The 21036-nt window shown below is 37.8% G+C and overlaps 1 protein-coding gene across 1 annotated transcript in view; it reads left to right on the forward strand.

The window, feature by feature from the left end:
- Nucleotides 1-21036, forward strand: part of kcnh6 (potassium voltage-gated channel subfamily H member 6) — a 163227-nt gene that overhangs the window by 62737 nt on the left and 79454 nt on the right. Inside the window, 1 exon segment of the mRNA XM_016994498.2 lies at nucleotides 8429-8584. Within this exon segment, the coding sequence (XP_016849987.2) occupies nucleotides 8429-8584 (156 nt within the window).

The raw sequence follows: 21036 nt of genomic DNA on the forward strand, positions 1-21036 counted from the left end.
AATAAGAAAGTTAGTTTGTCCATATCTTTTATTTCTCTCACTTTCTGTAGCCATTCCTCCGTGTTCGGTAGTTCTTTTTGCTTCCAAATTTTGGCAAAACAGATTCTGGCGGCAGTCGTTAGATAAGTAAATATTTTATCATCATTAGGCTCTAAATGGATATTCTGGTCTGTTATCCCCAGAAGATAGTACTCCGCTTTTCTGGGGAAATCGATTTTAAGGATTTCCTGACAAATTTTATGGACCTTCTCCCAATAGATTTTTGTAATTTTACATGTCCACCACATATGAAAATAACTTCCCGCTTGGTCCTCACATTTCCAACAGTTTTTTGCAGTATTCTTATACATTTGATTTAATTTCTTTGGTGTGATGTACCAGCGGTGGAACATTTTAGCCAGTTTTCTTTCAGGTCCATTGCATAAGTATATTTTAATTTTTTGGTCCAGATAGCTTCCCATTCTGCCAGCATTATAGGTCTTCTTAAATTTTCTGCCCATCTGATCATACACTTTTTTATTGATTCCTCTTCTGTTGACCACTCCAGTAATTTGTTATAAATTTTTGTAATTATCTTATTTTCTGATTCTAAAATTTTGTCCCAGAATTGATCACTTTGATAAAACCCAAACTCTTTATCTTTATTGAATTGCTCCTTAATCTGCATGTAGTGTAACCATGAAATATGCGCAAATTTCTGTTTTATCTCTTCATGTGATTTCAGAATTTCTGAGCCTTTAATTAACAAAGTCTTGTACGTTGGCCAATTAGACCATCCTAAGAGTCTTCTTTGTTTGGCTTCCATAGTGGATAGCCATAATGGAATCTTTAAATATTTTTTTTATATACTTTTGTCATATTCGTAATAAAGAGGAGCGAATAAAATGGTTTCCAAAATTTTTCTCTTTTTTCTCTCTTTCATACCAAAGTACGAATGCCAACCCACTCTCAGATCATGACCCTCCAGTGTAAGTAATTTTTCTTTGTTGAGATTCATCCATGGTCTGATCCAGTCGAGGGCACAGGCATCGTGGTAAAGTTTTAAATCCGGAAACCCAAATCCTCCTCTGTTTTTTTGTCAATTAATACTGTATATTTTATCCTGGATTTCTTCCCCTTCCAAATAAACTTCATTAAATCCTTATTCCATTCTTTGAATGGCTTAATGTTTCATATTATTGGAATGTTTTGAAAGAGGAATAAAAGTCTTGGTAAAATGTTCATTTTGACCAGGGATATCCTTCCCAGAAGTGATTAATTTAAGAATTTCCATGTTGCTAAGTTTTTCCTTATTTCTTTCCATACATTAGTATAGTTATTTGTTAAGAGTTGGGAATTTTTTGAGGTGATCCATATTCTCAAATATTTAATTTTAGTCACACAGCTTATGCCCGTTTTTTTGCTTAATAATTCTTGGTTCTTCTTTGTTACATTCTTTGTTAGGATCATTGTTTTTTTCTTATTCAGTCTAAAACCCGCTAATTCCCCAAATTCCTCTATTTTTTGCAGCCATAATTCTAAATTTTTACATGGGTTTTCAATTATACCTATTAAATCGTCAGCGAATGCTCTCACCTTAAATTCATGTTTAGCCACTTTTAGTCCTTTTAAACTGCTATCCTCTCTTATACCCTTTAATAAAAGCTCCAATGATAATATAAAAATAAGAGGAGAAAGGGGGCAACCTTATCTGGTTCCTTTCCCAATTTCGAATACCTCCGACATTAAACCATTAATTTGAATTTTAACATATTGCTTGTCATATATCATGTTAATTGTGTTCGTAAATTGATAACCTAAGTCTAGTTCCTGCATCAGCAATTTTAAAAAGTCCCAATTCAAATTATCGAATGCTTTTTCTGCATCGATTGCCAAAAAGGCCACTTCCTTTTGATGATTAATTTCGAAATATTGAATTGCATCAATCACCGTTCTGATGTTGTCTTTTAAGTTACATTTAGGTAGGAATCCCGACTGTTCCTCCCCTATCCATTCGTTTAAAAAAAAATTCAATCTTGTGGCTAAAATGTTGGTAAATATTTTGTAATCTGTATTAAGGAGTGTAATTGGTCTATAATTACGTATGTCTGTTTTTTCCGTTTGGTCTTTATGAATTACTATTATTTCTCCTGTTTTCCATGAATCCTTGATTTCTTAAAATCCCATTCATAACATTCTTAAGTAATGGAATAAATTCTTGCTTTAGTACCTTATAATACCCCGCTGTGAACCCATCCGGGCCCGGGGCTTTGTTAGAGTCCATATTGTTAATTGCAGATATAATTTCCTCCTCTGTTATTTCTTTGTTTAAATTTTCCCTCTGTAGATCTGAAATCTTAGGTAGCTTGAATTTCCCTATGTAGTTAGCTATCTCCTCTTTTGAGATCGGGTCTTTTGTATAGAGCTTTTCAAAATAGCTTTTAAATTAATCTAAAATCTCTTTATCCGTATTTATTTCTCTGTCCCTTTTCATTAGTCTTGCTATTTTTTGTGATTGTTTCTTTTTGCGGACTTGTTTGGCTAGCCATTTCCCCGGTTTATTCGCATTTTCGAAGTAATTTTGTTTAATAAATTTTAGTTGTTTTGCCTGTTCATCTAATTCCATATGATGTTTTTCCTGATTTAACATTTTAAGTTCTTTTTCTAATTTTTTATCATCCGGATTCTTCTTCAAATCACGCTCTTTATCAGCTATTCTACTTTTAATGTCCATTAAGTTTTTTTTTCTTTGTTTTTACCATTCTCGCACTATGTTGGATCAAATATCCTCTCATTACTGCCTTTGAAGCATCCCATACTGTATTAATGTTCATTTCCTCAGTATTATTTATCTTTAGATATTCCTTGAAAGTTGTTTTGTATTTTATTGCGTCCTCTTCTTTCTTAAGCAAGTTTTCATTTAGTCTCCATTTAGGGTAGTATGACTTATGATTCAAAGTCATTTCCACCGCACAGTGGTCCGAGTACTCTCTTGGCTGAATGTTAATTTCACTAATGTTTGTAAGAAGATTTTTTGTAGCCCACACCATGTCTATGCGCGACCATAATTGATGTCTATCCGAATAGAAGGTATAATCCTTTTTATTCGGATATCTCTCTCTCCATACATCTATTAAGTCAAATTCCTCCTTTAAGTCTAGAAGATTCTTTGGTAATGTAGAAATTCTATCTTTTGGTGTCCTTTTACATTTTTTACTCTTATCCAGTTGACTATTCAGAACTCCGTTAAAGTCACCCAGCATGATTAATTCGTCGAATTCCTCTCTATCTAACTTTTCTTTTATTTTTTCCGCAAATTTTGATTTTGGGCCATTTGGAGCGTAAATATTACATATTAAAATCTTTTTATTTCCAATTATGATTTGTACTACTACAACTCTCCCCTCTTGATCTTTGAATGTCAATTCTGAATGGATGTCTTCTTTAATATATAAAACAACCCCTCTTTTCTTTTTCTCAAAAGAGGAGAGGAATTCCTTGCCTAATATTTTATTTGTTAAATGTGCTATATGCCTCTGAGCAATATGAGTCTCCTGGAGTGCTATCACATCATAATTGCCACGCCTTAATTTGTTGTATACTTTTTTCTTTTATTTGGAGAGTTTAAACCATTAACATTTAATGCTATACACTTTATTTGTTGCTCATTCATCCTCTTGTCTCAGGTGTGGGTCCAATTTAAGATTATCTAAGTCCTTTGCTGGGTCTTCCATATCCGGGTCATCTTGGTCTTGGTCCGTTTCTGTGTCTTCATGTCCTGGTGATACAAATCTAGCTCTTTTATTTTTCCCTTGCCTCGGAGTCGGTGGTGTCTTCTTTGGTTTATCTGATACTCCTGGTGGTGTGTCCGTTTCTTTCATAAGTAGTTTGTAAAATTCCTTAGCCTTATCCACCGAGGTAAGCCAATGTTTTTGGTCATTATAAGTGGTCATAATTCCCTCGTTCCTTTCCCACCTAAATCTTATTTTCCTCTTCTTTAATTCCTCCATTAAGAAGAAATATTGTCTCCTCTTCATCAGTGTAGATTGGGGGAATTCTTTTAACACTGCCACTTTTGTATCTTTGTAGTATATTGGGTTTTTACTATTTTCTCGTAATATTTCTTCTCGGATTTTCTTTCTGGTTAAATGTACTATTATGTGTCTGGGAGTTTTATTTTTTCTGGAGTAGTTCGTTGAAATTCTGTAAATTTGGTCTATTTCTTGTTCTAGATTTATGGTTGAGATGTTCAGTAACTTTGTTAAAAGATCTATTATAATTTGGCTTATATTCTCTTCTGGGTCTTCTTGCACATTTCAAAATCTTAATTGATATTCCAATTCCTTGGCTTCTAGTCTTTCTTGGTTACATGCCAACTTCTCTTGTTTAGAATCTAATGCCCTAATCTTTTCTTGTATTTTTTTCTGAGTTTCTTCCCTTTTTATTTCTCCTTTTTCTAGATTTCTAAAATCTTCTTTCAATTGTACAACTTCTCTTTTAATCTGTCCTACTTCTTCCTTTATTTCCTTCTTGATTTCCTCAAACTGCTCTTGAAATAGCTGTTGTTGAGAATTCTGTTTCACATTCATCTCACTTAATTCCTTCTGGAATATATCTTGTTTCTGAGAAATTTTCTGTAATTCCGCCATCATATCACGGAAACTTACATCTGCTGAACCCAGCGAAGGTCTTCTCTGGAGACCTTGCAGATCTCCTTTGACCTTGGAGGATGTTATTTTAAATTTGCTAATTGCTAATTTGCTAATTAGTTTTATAATAGCAGTAGTATTTTCCACACCAATTTAACCCAAATTCTTAATCACAAAATTATTTTCTTAATTTTCTTGTCAACCTCCTCCAGGCTTGTTACTTCGACTGTTTTTTGTTTGTTTGAGACAATAATCTACAAGGACCCTGTAGAGAAAGCTAATCCTAATAATACAATTAATTCATCACTTTACTATTATTTTTAATTTAAACTATAATGTTTACCTTCAATTAATTATGATTAACTATATAAATTAATTCCCTCTGTTTATATTAATTCCTTAATTGGTTGATTCGATTAGTTAGTTATTAATTAATTATAGCTAATTTTTCCTTCCCTTGAATTTAATAGATTAATAAATTAATTAACTAAATAAAAAATTGCTTGTTTACTTATAAATTTGTTACGCCAATCAAGCTAATTGAGAAGCTTATTATAATGAAAAAGAATAATAGAAGAAGACCCTCTTTATAAATTTATAAATTTATCTTCCAAACTCCAATTGCACTTTCTGCCAACAGTTGCCTTATGTCACCTCTTTAATAAACTGACTCCTTGAATTCTTAGGTTTCAATGTCCTGTCTTGTCCTTTCCTCTTGTCACCTCCGTCGATTCTTCGTTACCTAGATGGTCCCTCCGATCGCCGCCGCCGCCTCCGCTAACTTAGCCTTCAACTTAATATAGTTGATTTGGACTCTTTGCTACTTTTTCTCAATGGGATTTCAATCCTTCCCCTTCGACCCAGCTGTGCTTATTTCCTCCGTTAACCCTTTTGGTCACTGCTTTTATATAGTTAATCTCTTCTTTCCGTTCCGTTTTTTACACACTCTCTGCCTCTGTCTTCTTCCGCCCTTAATCAAAATGGCTTCTTCATTTACTTCCGCCCTTTCTGCTGATCTTCCCCCACCACCTCACTTTCCTTTCCCGCCCTTCCTTTCCAGTTCCGTCTTCTTCCAGACGCTTTGTTTATAGAGAAGGTTGGGGTAGACCAAACATCATGGCGTCAAGGTCAGGGTCCTGCTATGGATGTTTCTTCTTTCTTATTTGAACGGTCAGGGTAACGAGAGGCACCGGGGTGGTTTGCGAAGCTATATATAATTTTTTCCTGTCTTTACGTTCTCCTTGGGTTTCCCACCAAACCTTTATGCCTTTCAAACTTTCTTTTTGACCAAATGGGGTAAAGTATGGAAGGGAGATTATTCTTTGGTAAACTGTTCTAGCGTCCTTTACTTTAATAGATTAAGTTCTATTAGTTAAATTTAACCCCTTTTCAGTCTTCCGCTTCTGCCTTCTGTTGACTCAGCTTTTTTCCCTTCTTTTTATTTCTTTAGATTTCCCTCCCCCGCCGGGGATTTCATACGCTCCAGCTGGATTTTCTTTTATTTGCTCCCCACTCACCGCTTGTTGCTGTGAATAGGGGTCGCTTTTATTTTCTTCAATTTTCTTCGTCTTGGTGGTGCTGGTCGGCAGTTAGTGCGGGATTTCTCCCGTTTCCCGCAGAGCAGTCTGCCACCCTTGGCTCTTCCCGACCCACTCGATCACCCGCCCTTGAGGGGTAGGCAATCTTTGGGGTCTTGGGGGTGCCACACGGGTTCTGCGTCCCCTCAGCACCTCAATCCGGCTGAGGAGGGGAGCTACAGCTCAAACCCGACTGCTCTATGCGGTGCTTCACTGAGAGCCCTCAATGAAGTGACCCTGCCGCCATGCTGGCTCCACCGGAAGTCCATTTCTTAATCCTTTTTAAATATGTCAATGTAGTTGAATAACCTCTTCAAAGGAAAAGTGGGGCTAAAATTATGAATAATTTTTACAAGATTTTCGGCTGAAGCTCTCCATACAACGACGATTGCTGCCAGCACCATGCCACTGCCAGCATCTGTTATTTATGCTGCTAGTGGCAAACCTTTACAGCTGTGTAGTCCTCCTCTGAGCCAGTCTACTTCACCTCCACACCTGTATGGAATCTAGTTTCAGCTAAAGCCGGACAGGGTGAATTAATCCTGCTCTTCAGTCTGACCCTGTTCTGACTCAGGCACTTCTAAATCTGAAGGGCCTGGCTAATACTGAGCAGTACCAGGGTCCACATCCTCAGACTGCTCAGGTAACTGCTCAGCTATGTTACTGAATTTGTCTGCTGGAAAGAAGCCTCCCTCCTCCTCTTTCTCCTCCTCCTCCTCCTCCTCCTCCTCCTCCTCTTCATTCAGGACTTGAGCTCTGACACCAGCTCAAAAATCTCTCTCCGCATTAGTGAAAAGTATGCTTGGAGCAAAACTTTAATCAAGCGTAGCTCTTACCAATGCCGCACAAATGCTAAACTTGAATGTATCTCCATGTGCAACATTGTCCATGGAATCACAATGAAGCAGAGGGGAAGAAGGTGGCACTTCTTTCTAAATGTTTTGTACAAGGAGCTATAATAAATGACATAGTCAAAAATGTACTGGAACCAGTTTTTAAATGTCAACTCCATTTTGTTTTGCTTTAGTCTTGGAGTATGTTCTATGCTACATAATTATAGTACTCTGGTGCCACTTTTAACTACTGTGAGGCCATTCAAAGGATTCCGAGGATTTGTAGTTTCATTAGGAAAATCTTTTCTAAATCAGGGCTTTTTGATTTTTTCTGCTTGCAACCTCTTTCTGTCCAAGGAATGTAAAATAGGTATAAAAATCAAATATTTGCTGAACTTTTACAAGGCTTGCTTAACATGCTGATTTTCTTTTTTGTGGAGTACAGCTGAATCAGAGTCTACTGTAAACACTCTGCGTTGTTGCAAACAAATTTGTGGAAATGGGTGACATTCAGAAACCTTTTACCATTGCCAATTTTTTTGTGGCCCCAACATTCAGCTAAGGGTCTGAAACACAGTATAAGAAACATTGTTCTAAAGAGCTCTAGTGCTTTTACTGTCCATGGGAGCTGTCTAGAACGCTCTCAGAGAGAATTCTTAATAGCTCAGCAAACTACAAATCCTAGGATTTCATGGGATGGAGCTAGGATAATTGAAGTGTTTCAGACAACCAATACTGTATCTTCCATTATTATTTATTTCCATCATTTCTATCCTGTCCTTCTCACCCGAGGGAACTCAGGGTGGCTTACAGATCTGGCAAAATTCGATGCCAATACACCACAGTACAATAAAATAAAACAAAACAATAAAACAGTTAAAAGCAGTTAAATGAAATAACAATATACAAAATTTAAAACAATATAAAGTACTACTTGAACCATTCATCCGCAAAACCTTGTACATAAACTTTAATCTAGGTTCAAATTGCTGCTTCAAATTGTGGAATATGGAAAAATGTAGTAATTAGTAGAAAATGGCAGCTGAACTCATGCAGGTAGAAAATTATTTGTGATTCATGGTAACTTAGTACAGTATATTTCTAATTTTATGATACATACAGAAGTTTGTTCATATTATCTGATATGGATATTTACTTATATTACCTTTTTGTAAATATGTTCAGGATAAAATGTCAGAAATTTGGGGGAGGGGAAAATAATACTCCTCAGTTCAAGATGTCTTTTCTCTGTAATGGTCATCTGACAAGATTATTGTGGAATGCGGTGAAATTCAGATTGAAATTGGGCATAGTCCAATGAAGGGCTACAATTGTTTATTTCAGTTTATTTGTTACTCACATCGCCTTCATTTTTTGTGTTTCATGGCAGCATCTTGCATCCGATGCTTGGTGGATGTGGTCCCTGTGAAGAATGAGGAAGGTGTTGTCATCATGTTCATCTTGAACTTTGAGGATCTAGCAGCTATCATAGCTAAAAGTGCTCGACAATCTCTACATCAGCGTCTTTCCCAAGGATGGCGATCAGGTAAGAGGCAGTGTGTTTAAGAATCATCGAGCTAAAACAAAAGCATGTGTGAGACGGGGATAGGTAGGAGATGCCTGTAAAAGGGGAAGTGGATTTTCTCTGGAACTGGGAATGCATGTGATGGAGAGTATGGGCTGCAGTTTTATTTTTATATGTGTCCAGTGCTTATTGACAGGGAGAGAGAAGAGAGAGAAAGTACCATGCCAGCAGTGGTGGAAAAATGTTTTGTTTGAGGAAGATCTTCAGAACTCCATATTCATAGGCATTGAAAACTCCAAAATTATTCAAATCAGAAGAAAATATACAGAGGCGAGCCAAGCCCTCGGAGAGGAAAAAATGTGTGGAAGAGACTATCAAGTCTTGGACAATGATCTTAACATAACAATACCTTTGAACGTATTGCTTTCCTTGACCATGGATTACTATAATGGCACTTTTATTATCACTTTCTTGTGTCCATTACTTGAGAAGCTGCCAAGCTCATACTTCTTTGCTTCAAAGTGTACTCTTCAGAGATGCATAATATTTGCCTTATTCAGTATGTGGGAGTGTAGAGTCTTATATAAACCACAAACAAATGGAGAAACAGGAATTAGATATAATGAATGTGATTAGAGCCCTCCAGTGGGTGGGAAAAACCATGCTTTAAGTATGGTATGTCTGCTGTTGATTCCAAATATTATGTGGTACTGAGGAGAAATTGAAGGTGGAGAGAAATTGTAGTTCTGTGATAGATAGAACTAGGAATCACTTAAGCAGAATTTTTCATACTCTCTTGGCAATTCGTATAACAGTTCTCAAGGTTCTCCAGGGAGAGACATGATAGCTAGTAGGGGTGTGTAAAACTTCATTTATAACTTGTTAGTCGTATCTAATTCATAGGATTTGTACATGCCAACGAATATTAAGAAACACAGGGGGCACCCACGCAGAAACACTCTCCCAGTATTTTTGTTTAAATTTTGTATCCCTCAGAAGCTTCCCAAAGTCAGTTTCATTTTTAGCACAAGCAAGTGAGGTGAAGCCAATGAGGCCCCATTACTCTTTAAATTAAGAAAAGACAGGCTCCCTCTCACCATGAGGAAAGCAGTTGGGTGGGATGAGCTGAGTGAGCTGGGAAGGACACTGAGAGAACACAGAATTCTGGGAAATGTAGTTTGAGAAGGCGAGAAGCCGTATGCCAGAGAATTCAAAAGGCACTGCCCTAAACTACATTTCTCAGAATTCTGCTCAGCATCAGAAAACCCCAATTAGGATAGGGGACATATTTGTCCCTCTTAGCAGCAGCCAGAGTTCTAATTGAATCTGCAAAGAGGACTGACTGATATTTCAATACTAGCAAGATCAGTGCCAGTCTGGCAGGAAATCCCTAAACTGAAGTTCTATTGGATAATGTGTTGTGGATCATATAGCGAGAGACATCCAATGAGATAGCTGTTGTGGCTTTTAAAAATGTTTTTGTCAAAGCTTTTTAAAAATTCTCAAAAACCAGTAGATGTATGAATCTTTCTGAAACTCCCCCCCCCCTTATCTTGTTTCATTGTATAAAAAATTCAAGAAGATAGCTCTTGTAGGTTTTTTAAAAATGTTTTCCTCAAAAAACTGTGGATGAGTGAAACATTCTGAAATTTGATGGCCTAACAGTGCTATAATTGTAGCAAGTTTCATGCCAATAGCTCTAACAATGAGGGAGAAAGGAGCCCCTGAAGTTTCCCCATTGGCACAATTACTTAACGAAAAGTAACAAAGAAGTAGTTAACTCATTATAGTTATGACACAGACTTTGTTCAATTTTGGAAATACTTTAGAGATTATTCCCCCCAACCCCTAATTTTGTAATGAGTATTGAAACATTTTTTTCATTGATTGCACAGCCTAATAGCTAGTCTCAAAACAGTTCAAGCTTGTAGTGGAGATATACTCCAAGAATCAGGAACTTATCTCATGACATTGCTATACCACTAGCATTAGTTCCATCTTTCACTGTAACTTATCGTCCAGTCTTTAGCTCTCCCTGTGCTGTACAATCCTGTGCCATTGTTGGGTCATTTTGAACTTGACTCTTTTCTCACATGAAATTATCTGACCTCCTATCCTGCTATGACTTAGTAATCACTTTGTTGCAATATTGAGAGCATGGTTAGTACTATATGAGTACAGTTTTATTGCTTTATCTTGAAGACTCACCGGGGACCTAAAGTAGGGAAGTCTCAAACCACATCTGGTGGTTGGGCTGAGAGGATACTTTTTGTAAGAGCTCCCAAGAGAAACACTATATGTTTTTTCTCTGTTCTCCGGGATGATTTTTTCAAGTTCTTTTAAAAAGTGGAGTTGCAAATGGCACAATTCTGAACCCTGTTTAAAGTTCATGCCCAAAGAAATCATGGGGTTCAGGAAAGAGTAAATAAAGAGGAAGTATACAAAAGTTTTCATTCATGTACAAAAATAGAAATACCAAGTGTTAATTCATGGGGAAAGCACACGGAAAATGTATTTTAAAGTGTTGTGGGTGAGCCCACAATAGAGTTTTGTTTCTCAATGCAGTTGTGACTTCCTGGGTTTTTTAAACAACCAATCTAGGAACAAAAAGCAGAGTAGACAATGGGTCCTTGGTATCTTTTTAATATTATTTTTTATCATAAATACAGAAAGAAAAAATTAAGGCAGACAGAAACTATACCAGGCAAAAAGTTTTTTGTGATGTATAAAACTAAATTACTACAACAACTCACACAACTATATCTAACATAATCACCCTAACATACGGTAAACAGACCCACACTAATAAATACATTCTAAACATACAGGAGCCTCCGGTGGCCTGGGGGATGAAAGCTTCGTGACTTGAAGGTTGGGTTGCTGACCTGAAAGCTGCCAGGTTCGAATCCCACCTGGGGAGAGTGTGGATGAGCTCCCTCTATCAGCTCCAGCTCCATGCGGGGACATGAGAGAAGCCTCCCACAAGGATGGTAAAACATCAAAACATCTGGGCGTCCCCTGGGCAACACCCTTGCAGACGGCCAATTCTCTCACTCCAGAAGCAACTCCGGTTGCTCCTGACACGGAAAAAAAAATACAACTACTAAAACTACTCGACAAGTCTCATACTCATTGCCTGTCAATTTTTACTTCTTATTTTTCATTCCCTCTAGATATCACTATATATCCACCCTTCCACTTTAAATAAGAATTTTCTAAAGCAGAAGATAAATAGTTGAAAAATGTCCCTCTCTTTTGTTGTAAAAATGTGATAATTAAATCCCAGTTTTTCTTGAAGTTAGCCAATGATTTGTCATCAGTTAACCAATCTCAGCTAATTCACAAGTTTTCTTCTTGCATTGGGATAGCGGGTTCTTTCCATTTCTGAGCATAAATGATTCTCGTAGTGTTAAGCATATACTGTATACCAGTAATCTCAATGTTTTCCTTTCTAGTTGATCGTCCAGCATCCCCAGCAAGTAAAACTCTGGTTTCATTGTGAAATTTCTTCTAGCATCCATATATGTATTTGAGTCCAATGTTTCTGGGTCTTTTTGCAAGACCACCACATATGATAAAATGTCCCAACATTTTCAACATTTACTAGAACTATCATAATACATCTTAGAAATCCTGCCGGCTTCTTTTAAAATCGGCATCTTTTTACAAAATTTAAATCATTATTCAAAGTAAATTTCTGAATCTTTGTCCAAATCTTCTCCCATTGTTTCAATTGAATTTGTGAACCTGTTCTGCTCTGCAGCTCATGACAGTACCTATATTTTGTGCCTATTTAATCATACGGCGCTCCATGCAGTCATGCTGGCCACATGACCTTGGAAGTGCCTACGGACAATGCCAGCTCTTCGGCTTAGAAATGGAGAAGAGCACCAATCCCCAGAGTCAGACATGACTGGACTTAAACCTTTACCGTAATCATACAATCTGTCACTTGGCCTTCCTCCATTTCATATTTTAACAGTAGGTTGTATATTTTTGCAATCAAATTGTCATCCCTGGAATATCATATACTTTGAAATTCTGATTTATTTGTTACAAATCCAAATATGCTTTTATCCAACTTCAACCACTCAGTAATTTGTCTTTGAGTGAACTATTGCAGTGTAAAACCCTCTGTCATTAATTCCTCTCTCATCTTTAATCTGTATCGATTATTGTGTAATAATAACCGAACCTCATTAGTCAACCATTTTCCTTCTAAAGGAATTTCTCATCTGAACAAAGTTTAATGCAAAGATCGCCATAGTGACCTCTTTGAACAAAATGTATTTTATATTTATTCCACACTCAAAATAATAATCTTCAAATAAAGTTTGAACCTGTTTTTATTTTACATACCAAAGTTAGGCACACATCCCAAATTTCAGATGTTCTCCTTCTAATTGTAATCATATTTTGTTTCTCAGAGCTAATCAGTCCTTCAGCCATGTCAAATAGCAAGAGTAATAATATATTTTCAAAATGGGGAGAGCTATTCTGCCTCTCTTCCTGTCATCTTGCAATATCTTATATCTAATCTTAAATCTTAAATCTTATCTTAAATCTAAACCTGGGTCTCTTTCTATGTCAAATAAAAATGTATAAGTTTTTTGTCATCATTTCAATGAAATGTCATTCATTAAAATCGGTAAAGATTGAAACAAAAACAACATCTTAGGTAATACCTTCATCTTAATGGCTTAAACTATGCCGATAAATGACAATTGTATACCCTTCTGCCTATGCAAATCTTTCCATATTATATCGTTTTTAATATGGCTTTATACCATCAACATTTAAAATGGGTCACACGATTGTACAATCAAAGCCTTGTAACTGCAGAACCCCTATCTGTGGTTCCACTTACTTGTGGCGAGAGGGGGGAAATGGTCTCTCTAGGGATTTGCTAGGTCCTCCAGGTGATTCTATGGTGTGTTTCCATTGAAAGTTAACATAGAGCCCTGAAAGATGCCTCTCTAGGAATTTCTTGGTCCTCCAGAGTGACTTTATGGTATACTGGGACTGGACATCAGATAATTTAATGAGATTCTCTCATCTCTGTGGACAGTCCAGCTGAGAGCATATACCCCATGGAGATGGTGGTCTTACTGTATATGGATTAAAAAGACAACCTGAGTAGAGGGAAATAAATTAGCAGGTTTGTATGAGGGTTATCCAAAAAGTAGATTACGTTTTGGAATTAAAAATGAACAATGTATAGGAGAAAACATTTACCATATGCAGTTGAAAGCCACACTCAAATACCACTTCTCAACATAGTCACCATTCAAATCTAGGCACTTATCATAGCGATGAATGAGCTTGGCAACTCCTTCCTCACAAAACTCTGCTGCTTGCGTCCTCAACGCAGCGTTTTGGTGACGTTACGCAGCTGCGGAAGGGGTGACCGGCTGGTTGAGGATGCAAGCGGCAGAGTTTTGTGGGGAAGGAGTTGCCAAGCTCATTCATCGCTATGATAAGTGCCTAGATTTGAATGGTGACTATGTTGAGAAGTGGAGTCCTGGTGGCGAAGTGCGTTAAAGCGCTGAGCTGCTGAACTTACAGACCGAAAGGTCCCAGGTTCAAATCCTGGGAGCGGCTTGAGCACCCGCTGTTAACTCCACCTCCTGCCAACCTAGCAGTTCGAAAACATGCAAATGTGAGTAGATCAATAGGTACTGCTCCGGCGGGAAGGTAATGGCGCTCCATGCAGTCATGCCGGCCACGTGACCTTGGAGGTGTCTATGGACAACCGGCTCTTTGGCTTAGAAATGGAGATGAGCACCAACCCCCAGAGTCAGACATGACTGGACTTAATGTCAGGGGAAACCTTTACCTTTACCTATGTTGAGAAGTGGTATTTGGGTGTAGCTTTCAACTGCATATGGTAAATGTTTTCTCCTATACTTTGTTCATTTTTAATGCCAAAACATAATCTACTTTCTGGATAACCCTTGTACTATAGTCCCCTTAACGATTTGCATTTATACAGAAATGTTACTTACATGTCTAGAGCAATATTTGAAGTTTTCCTGCACCCACATGCTGACATTGGCTATAGTGAGATCTATTTATTGTAATGGGTCAGTGTTGCAAACTAACAGTATGCCAGTGTTGCATGAACATCTCACTGCATTGAGTGTAAGTGGTGTTTTGGAATTGGGTCTGTACCTGAAAACCCCTAAAATAAGTTACTTCCTCCTACTGCTACCATTATGTGTTGTAGGGATGGTGGGGAGCAAATCCTCCTTTCTACTTCTTGCTTGTTCTGTGCCATAATTGTAGACTCCTGGAAGAAATTCCAGTCAATTTGTCATGAAATGTAGTAGGGGAGGAGAGGATTTTTTGGCAATGCAAATGCAGCATAGAGATGTTTCTAAACATCCAAGGTGTGCAAATGCCTGCCAGTCAGTTTAAAAAATTGAACTATTGTTGTGGTTATGTATATATATATTTATACCCCATCTTTCTTTTTAGACCAGGACCCAATGTAGCTTGCAGCATTTTAAAAAGTACAATTTAAAGCCTACAATATATAACTATTAATACAGAATTAAACATAGAATTATTAAGACAAGCAAATTAAATTCACATTAAACCAATTAAAACAATTAAAACACCATAAAACAACAACACCCTCGCCCCAGCCTCGTTCTTAAGATCATTCGACTTTAAAGTGCTGAATAAAAAAATATAAATGAAAAGATTTTAACCTTTTGTGGGAAAGACTCATAGTAGCTTCATTATTTGGTGTGATTACCAAATCTGTCGCATGGGATGCAGAACAGGAGGAGGCGAAAGCAAAACGAGCACCAGCGATAACAAGCACAGCATCCCTGTGGCACTATACTAACAGATTTATTACGGCATCACTACCAGGTTTATTAAAATATGATCTTTCTTGGACTATAGCCAACTTCATCAGATGCATCACCTGCCATGTGTTAATTGGCTTATTTAGTACCAGAATATCTTAATTATTAATAAAAGTTTTGTGAACTTTGACGAGAGGAGCAGTGGACTGGGATATAGTTTATGAGGCCTATACCTCCGAATAAAGCTTAAACTCTTGCATCTGGACTCCAATTGGCAAATTCTACCCATACAGCACCTAAATATTTCTCAAGATGTGACATTAAAGGGGCTTCTTGAGAGATTCAAAGAAAGGATAGTTAGCTTCAAACACTACAGGGGTAGTCTGGCTCTCAAGAGAAATTACATTTCTGATGTTAATGGAGTTGAAGTTTTATTACCTACTAGCTTGGGGACCTGGCGGTGCTGGCTGGGTTCAGTGCTGCCTGGATAAGGGTGAACTACAACTGTCAGATTCCCAGGGCAGTCACCCTCAAACCCTGCCAGTATTCGTAGTTGGCCATGTTGGGTCTGTGTGCCAGGTTTAATCCAGATCCGTCATTGGCTTGGTTCAGGGCTCTCTGAATAAGGGTGAACTACAACTCCCAAAATCAAGGTCCATTCATCTCAACTCAATTGGTCATGGGGCTTCTCTGTGCCCAGTTTAGTCCTGTTCCATTGTCAGTGGGGGGAGGGGTCAGAGTTTCTCTGGATGTAGGTGAACTATGACTCCCAAAATCAAGGTCCATTCCCACTAGCTCCTGCAGTATGTTCAGTTGGTCATGGGGCTTCTCTCTGCCAAGTTTGGTCCTAGTCCATTGTCAGTGGGGGTCACAGTATCAATGAAGGTACTGCAAGTCCCATTATCCATGGCAAGTTTGGTCCAGACCCATCATCAGTTGGATTAACAGTGCTCTCTGGATGTAGGTCAAGTACAACTCTTGTAAATCATGGTGAATTCTCCCCAAACCTCTTGTTCAGTTGCTGATCAATTCCTCTGATAACTGTGTGCCATAGGAAAGGGTTAAGGTAGAGGCAGTGGGCAGGGTCATGCAAATTAAGGAACCCTGGGATGTCCATTCTGGAGGAAAAACAGAACATTTAGGATGAAATTGTCCCCGCATGAAAGCCTTCACTTGGGTGAGGGGCAGAATAGTGTGTGGAGGACACTGACAGGGTTTGGGCTACGTGTTTATGGCGCTCACGATAACCTACATGTCAGTGAAGGGAGGGCCATTAGTGTCTCCTGCTCAGTGGGAATTATAACTGTTTGTAAGCCTCCTTGAGTCCCCTCAGGTGAGAAAGGCAGGGCAAAAATGCTGTAAATAAATAAATTTGTGGTGCCGGGAGGTTGTCTGTGTAAGTGGACCTCCTCCACATACACATTTTTCACTTTTATTATGTGTATAGATATATAGATATAGATAGATATTGTATTACCTTTGTCCCTAGTTCCCAGATGGCCAACAAGAGAAGTAGCCTTTGACTACATCGATATCTTTCTAGACCAGTGCTTCTCAATCTGGGGTCCACAGATGTTTTTGGCCTTCAACTCCCAGAAATCCTTACATCTGATAAACTGGCTGGGATTTCTGGGAGCTGTAGGTCAAAACACCTGGGGACTCACAGGTTGAGAACCATTGCTCTAGACCAGGGGTCCTCAAACTTTTAAAGCAGAGGGCCGGTCCACAATTGTTCAGACTGTTGAGGGGCCAAATTATCATTTGGAAAAAAAATCGAACAAATTCCTATGCATACTGCATATGTCCTATTTGCAGTGCAAAACAACAACAATGAAAGAACAATACAATATTTAAAAATGAAAACAATTTTAACCAACATAAACCTATCAGGATTTCAATGGAAAGTGTGGGCCTGCTTCTGGCCAATGAGATAGTCAAGTGAATTAAGATTGTTGTTGTTGTGTGCCTTCAATTCATTTCAGACTTTGGGCAAGCCCAAGTCTAAAATTAATTAATTAATTAATTACTACATTTATTTACTACATTTATATCCCACCCTTCTCACCCCAAAGGGGACTCAAAGCAGCTGTATGTACATACAATATATTAGCATAGCACAATATTAGCATTCTATATTACGATATTGAACTATACCACTATACTGTAATATTACATGTAACATATAACATATAATTAATATTATTATATGGTATTATTATTAGTATTGTATAACATTATATTTTTATCAATATTATATGTATATACAATATATTATTAAAACTGATATAAAATATTATATTATAAAACTGAGGGTGGGGGCCAGGTAAATGACCTTGGAGGGCCGCATCCGGCCCCCGGGCCTTAGTTTGGGGACCCCTGCTCTAGACCATTTACATCTGAGCCACATTGTAGGCCAGTGGCTCTAATATCATCACTTTTATTCTCCTATATGATTTTTAATATCTTTGCCTTATGAAGAAGCCGGTAAAGCTTCAAAAGTTTGCATAATGTATTTTCTGCATTTAGGTTGCTCAAATAAATACTTAATAGAATAGAGATGGTGTTGAAATACCTTTTAGTAGGGAATTTTCCATCCTTTAAGATTCACAAATAGAGTTTATTAGAAGATTGAACACAGACATTTATTTAATGATGCAGCACCGAGTGGATTCTGTCTTGGATATCCAGGCTTCACCCAAACAAGCAATTAAATTACCTCTATATAAAATGCTTACAGAAATATCCAGTAGCAGCAACAAAAGGCTGCAACAGTCATAGAAACTCACAAAGAAGAAACAAGCACTATTTCCAAATTATGTACGTCACACTTCTATGTATCTTACACTAATGTTCTTATTATTTTTTTATCTACAGAATAAATCACAGTGTTTTAGAACATGACTCAGAATGTTTTATATATGTTTAACTTAACGTCATTGAGAGCCTGCATCATTTTCAAATGTTTTTTCTATGTCTAAGAAGACTTTTTTTGTCAGGTCTCTACCTTATTTAGCCCTTATGTTCCCATTCTGATCTTTTCACAATAGAATAAAAAGGTGACAGTTGAATGCAAAGCATTAAACTATCAAAGTGGCAATTCACAGTAGGAGTAATTAATGCTTACACAAACATCTTGACATTGATGCTAATTAACTGGTTCTTGCTATAGTGATAGGGGTTGTCATCAGTAACTATTGCTGTGACTGGTGTGTTATATTTGTATCCTTTTCAGCAGCAATACATGCAATGTTCCCTAACCTCTGGCACTCAAGTTTCATTTCAGTTCTTGACTCTTCAGGCTACCCCTCTTTTCACCTTTCTTTCAAAATCTTATGTTGATAACCTCACGGACCCATCTGCCTCATTTTTTCCTAAATTATTATTTCCATTTTCAGCTTTAATTGAACTTTTTCGTCCACCACCTAGGGCAATTACTTAATAGCTTCCCCTCCTTATCCTGCCACTGCCATTCAGTGTGGTCTCATTTCTGGCAGTCTTTAAGCCTCTTGCTTTTGCAACCATTCTCAGAACAAAATTGACTCCTTAACTGGTGAGGTCAATCAAAAAGATACATCATATTCTACACATCCTTCTCATCTGCATCTAGCTGGCTAAATAGCATTGCCACACTCCTTTGATTTTTCTCAAAAGGGCATCTTCCTGCTCCAACTACCACCCACTTTCTCCCATTATCCCCAACCTTCCAGTCCTGTCTGTCTCCCAATGAGTATTGCTTCAGATCCTTGAAGCTTTCTCTGTCAGGAATTCACTGAAAATGTCTTACCAACATTTCCAATACCTCTTAATTCCAAGGATATTGTGTCTGTGAATTACGATAATTATTCAATTCTGAATTAATGTACAGTAAATAGTTCTCATGTTTATCTGAGTGTACGGTTTTGGCAGTACCAAACAGGTGAATGTCTGTTCAACTTAGAATCTATCTTAGTCTAAATGATGGAGAATGCATTCAGAAACCATTCCTCAGTTGTAATTATCATTACACTACTTTTATAAGCAATATACATCATGTTGCTGACATGGATGTGAAGAAATCCTTTTTATAGATGTAATGTAGTGTATATAATAGTGCATAATATTAATGAACTTAGAGAAATATATCTGCTCAGTTGTTGAGAAACCCAAACCCAGGCAATAGAATATCAGTGTTATAATAATACAAAGATGGGCTAGCTGCCAGGGGCTAGGAATGAGCAGCAGAATGCCACATTGTGGCCCATGGGAATGGATGTGAGTATAATAATAGAATATAAATATATTTAAATAATAAGTAAATTTATATATCAATTCCCTTTTAGCTACAGAAACCTCGCTTCTGCTTCTGATTCTCACACCAAAAGCGACCTGCAGTTCTCAAGTCCCTCCTGACACGGAAAAAAAACCCCAGAAAACTCTTTTACTAACCAGTCTGCGTGGGCCACAAACCCTGAATCGGGCCAGATGTTGCTCTTAAATGTCCACAAAACAGTCAGGAACTTCCAGTCCCTAGAGTAGGGTAAAACCAGTTAAACAAATTTTATCCCAAATTAGCAGAAGTTGAGGAATGTTCTTGAGTTTTGGGAAAACTCCAGAACAGCTATACATTTTGGAGTTAGTGAGGACAACTGGACCAGTTCGGATTCAAACCATTTCAGCTGTCCACTTAGGCTAGTGTTGTCATCCCATTTTCCCTGTACTCCATGGCTCTTGTTTGTCATTATGTCAATGACATGAATAGAGCTCCTTGCTGTTGCTGGATGCTTTCTTTCACAGCACAGACACTGCATGGCTTGGGGAACAGACCAGGGAGGGAGGGGATCATTACTATTGTTGTTATTATTGTGACAACCAAGACCTCCCCTGTGACAAACAATAGCAAATATAAGGGTCACCATACAGTGGAGTTGAATTCCAATTCCACTGTTGCCACAGTTCAGGAGTGGAGTATGTAAATACTTCTGATGAAGCCAGGGCATGTCTGAAGCAAGAGTGCTCTAGGACTGACTCCGGATGCAGGTACCCATGCAGATGTGCCCAGAGACTTACCTATAGAGCAAACCAACGTTAAAATTGCTGTCCTGAGTAGTTTCTATTGTCTGAAGAGCCAAATGGTGCAGAGAAGGTGCAGGACAAGGGAGAACTAACTAACCTCATGCCAGATCCAGACATCCAACTTGAGGATACAGCTCAATGTCAACACAAAGTTAGGCAGGGATGCAGCTGGTATTTTGCATCTTCCCAGTAATTTTTTTCTTCACTCCCCACATTTTTAGCATTGCAGAGAGGAAAACATTAAAATCATTCAGTGAGAACTCATATTTGAGGTGTTCCCTTGATTATTTTGCCACCTACGTTTATTTAGATGCCAAACATATTTTAAATAACGTCAGTACTAGAAATATAAGGGCTGACAGAAAATTTCATTAGTGAAGCTGAATTCTTACTCAGAGGCAGTGACCTCATTTTCCCCTCACCTCCATAGTTGCACCCCTGAAATAAGTCCTGGGAGAGCAACATTAATTTCCCATATTCCCAGACTGGGCTGGATTTGAATTCAGGACAGCTTCAATTGTTTCTTAAAAACAAGATACTGAAGGCACAATTTCAAACAGTGACTGCAAGGAGACCAAGTAAGAGAAGTGTAAAGTAATCAGAATT

This window comes from Anolis carolinensis, chromosome 6 (genome assembly GCF_035594765.1).
Source record: "Anolis carolinensis isolate JA03-04 chromosome 6, rAnoCar3.1.pri, whole genome shotgun sequence".
Lineage (NCBI taxonomy): Eukaryota > Metazoa > Chordata > Lepidosauria > Squamata > Dactyloidae > Anolis > Anolis carolinensis.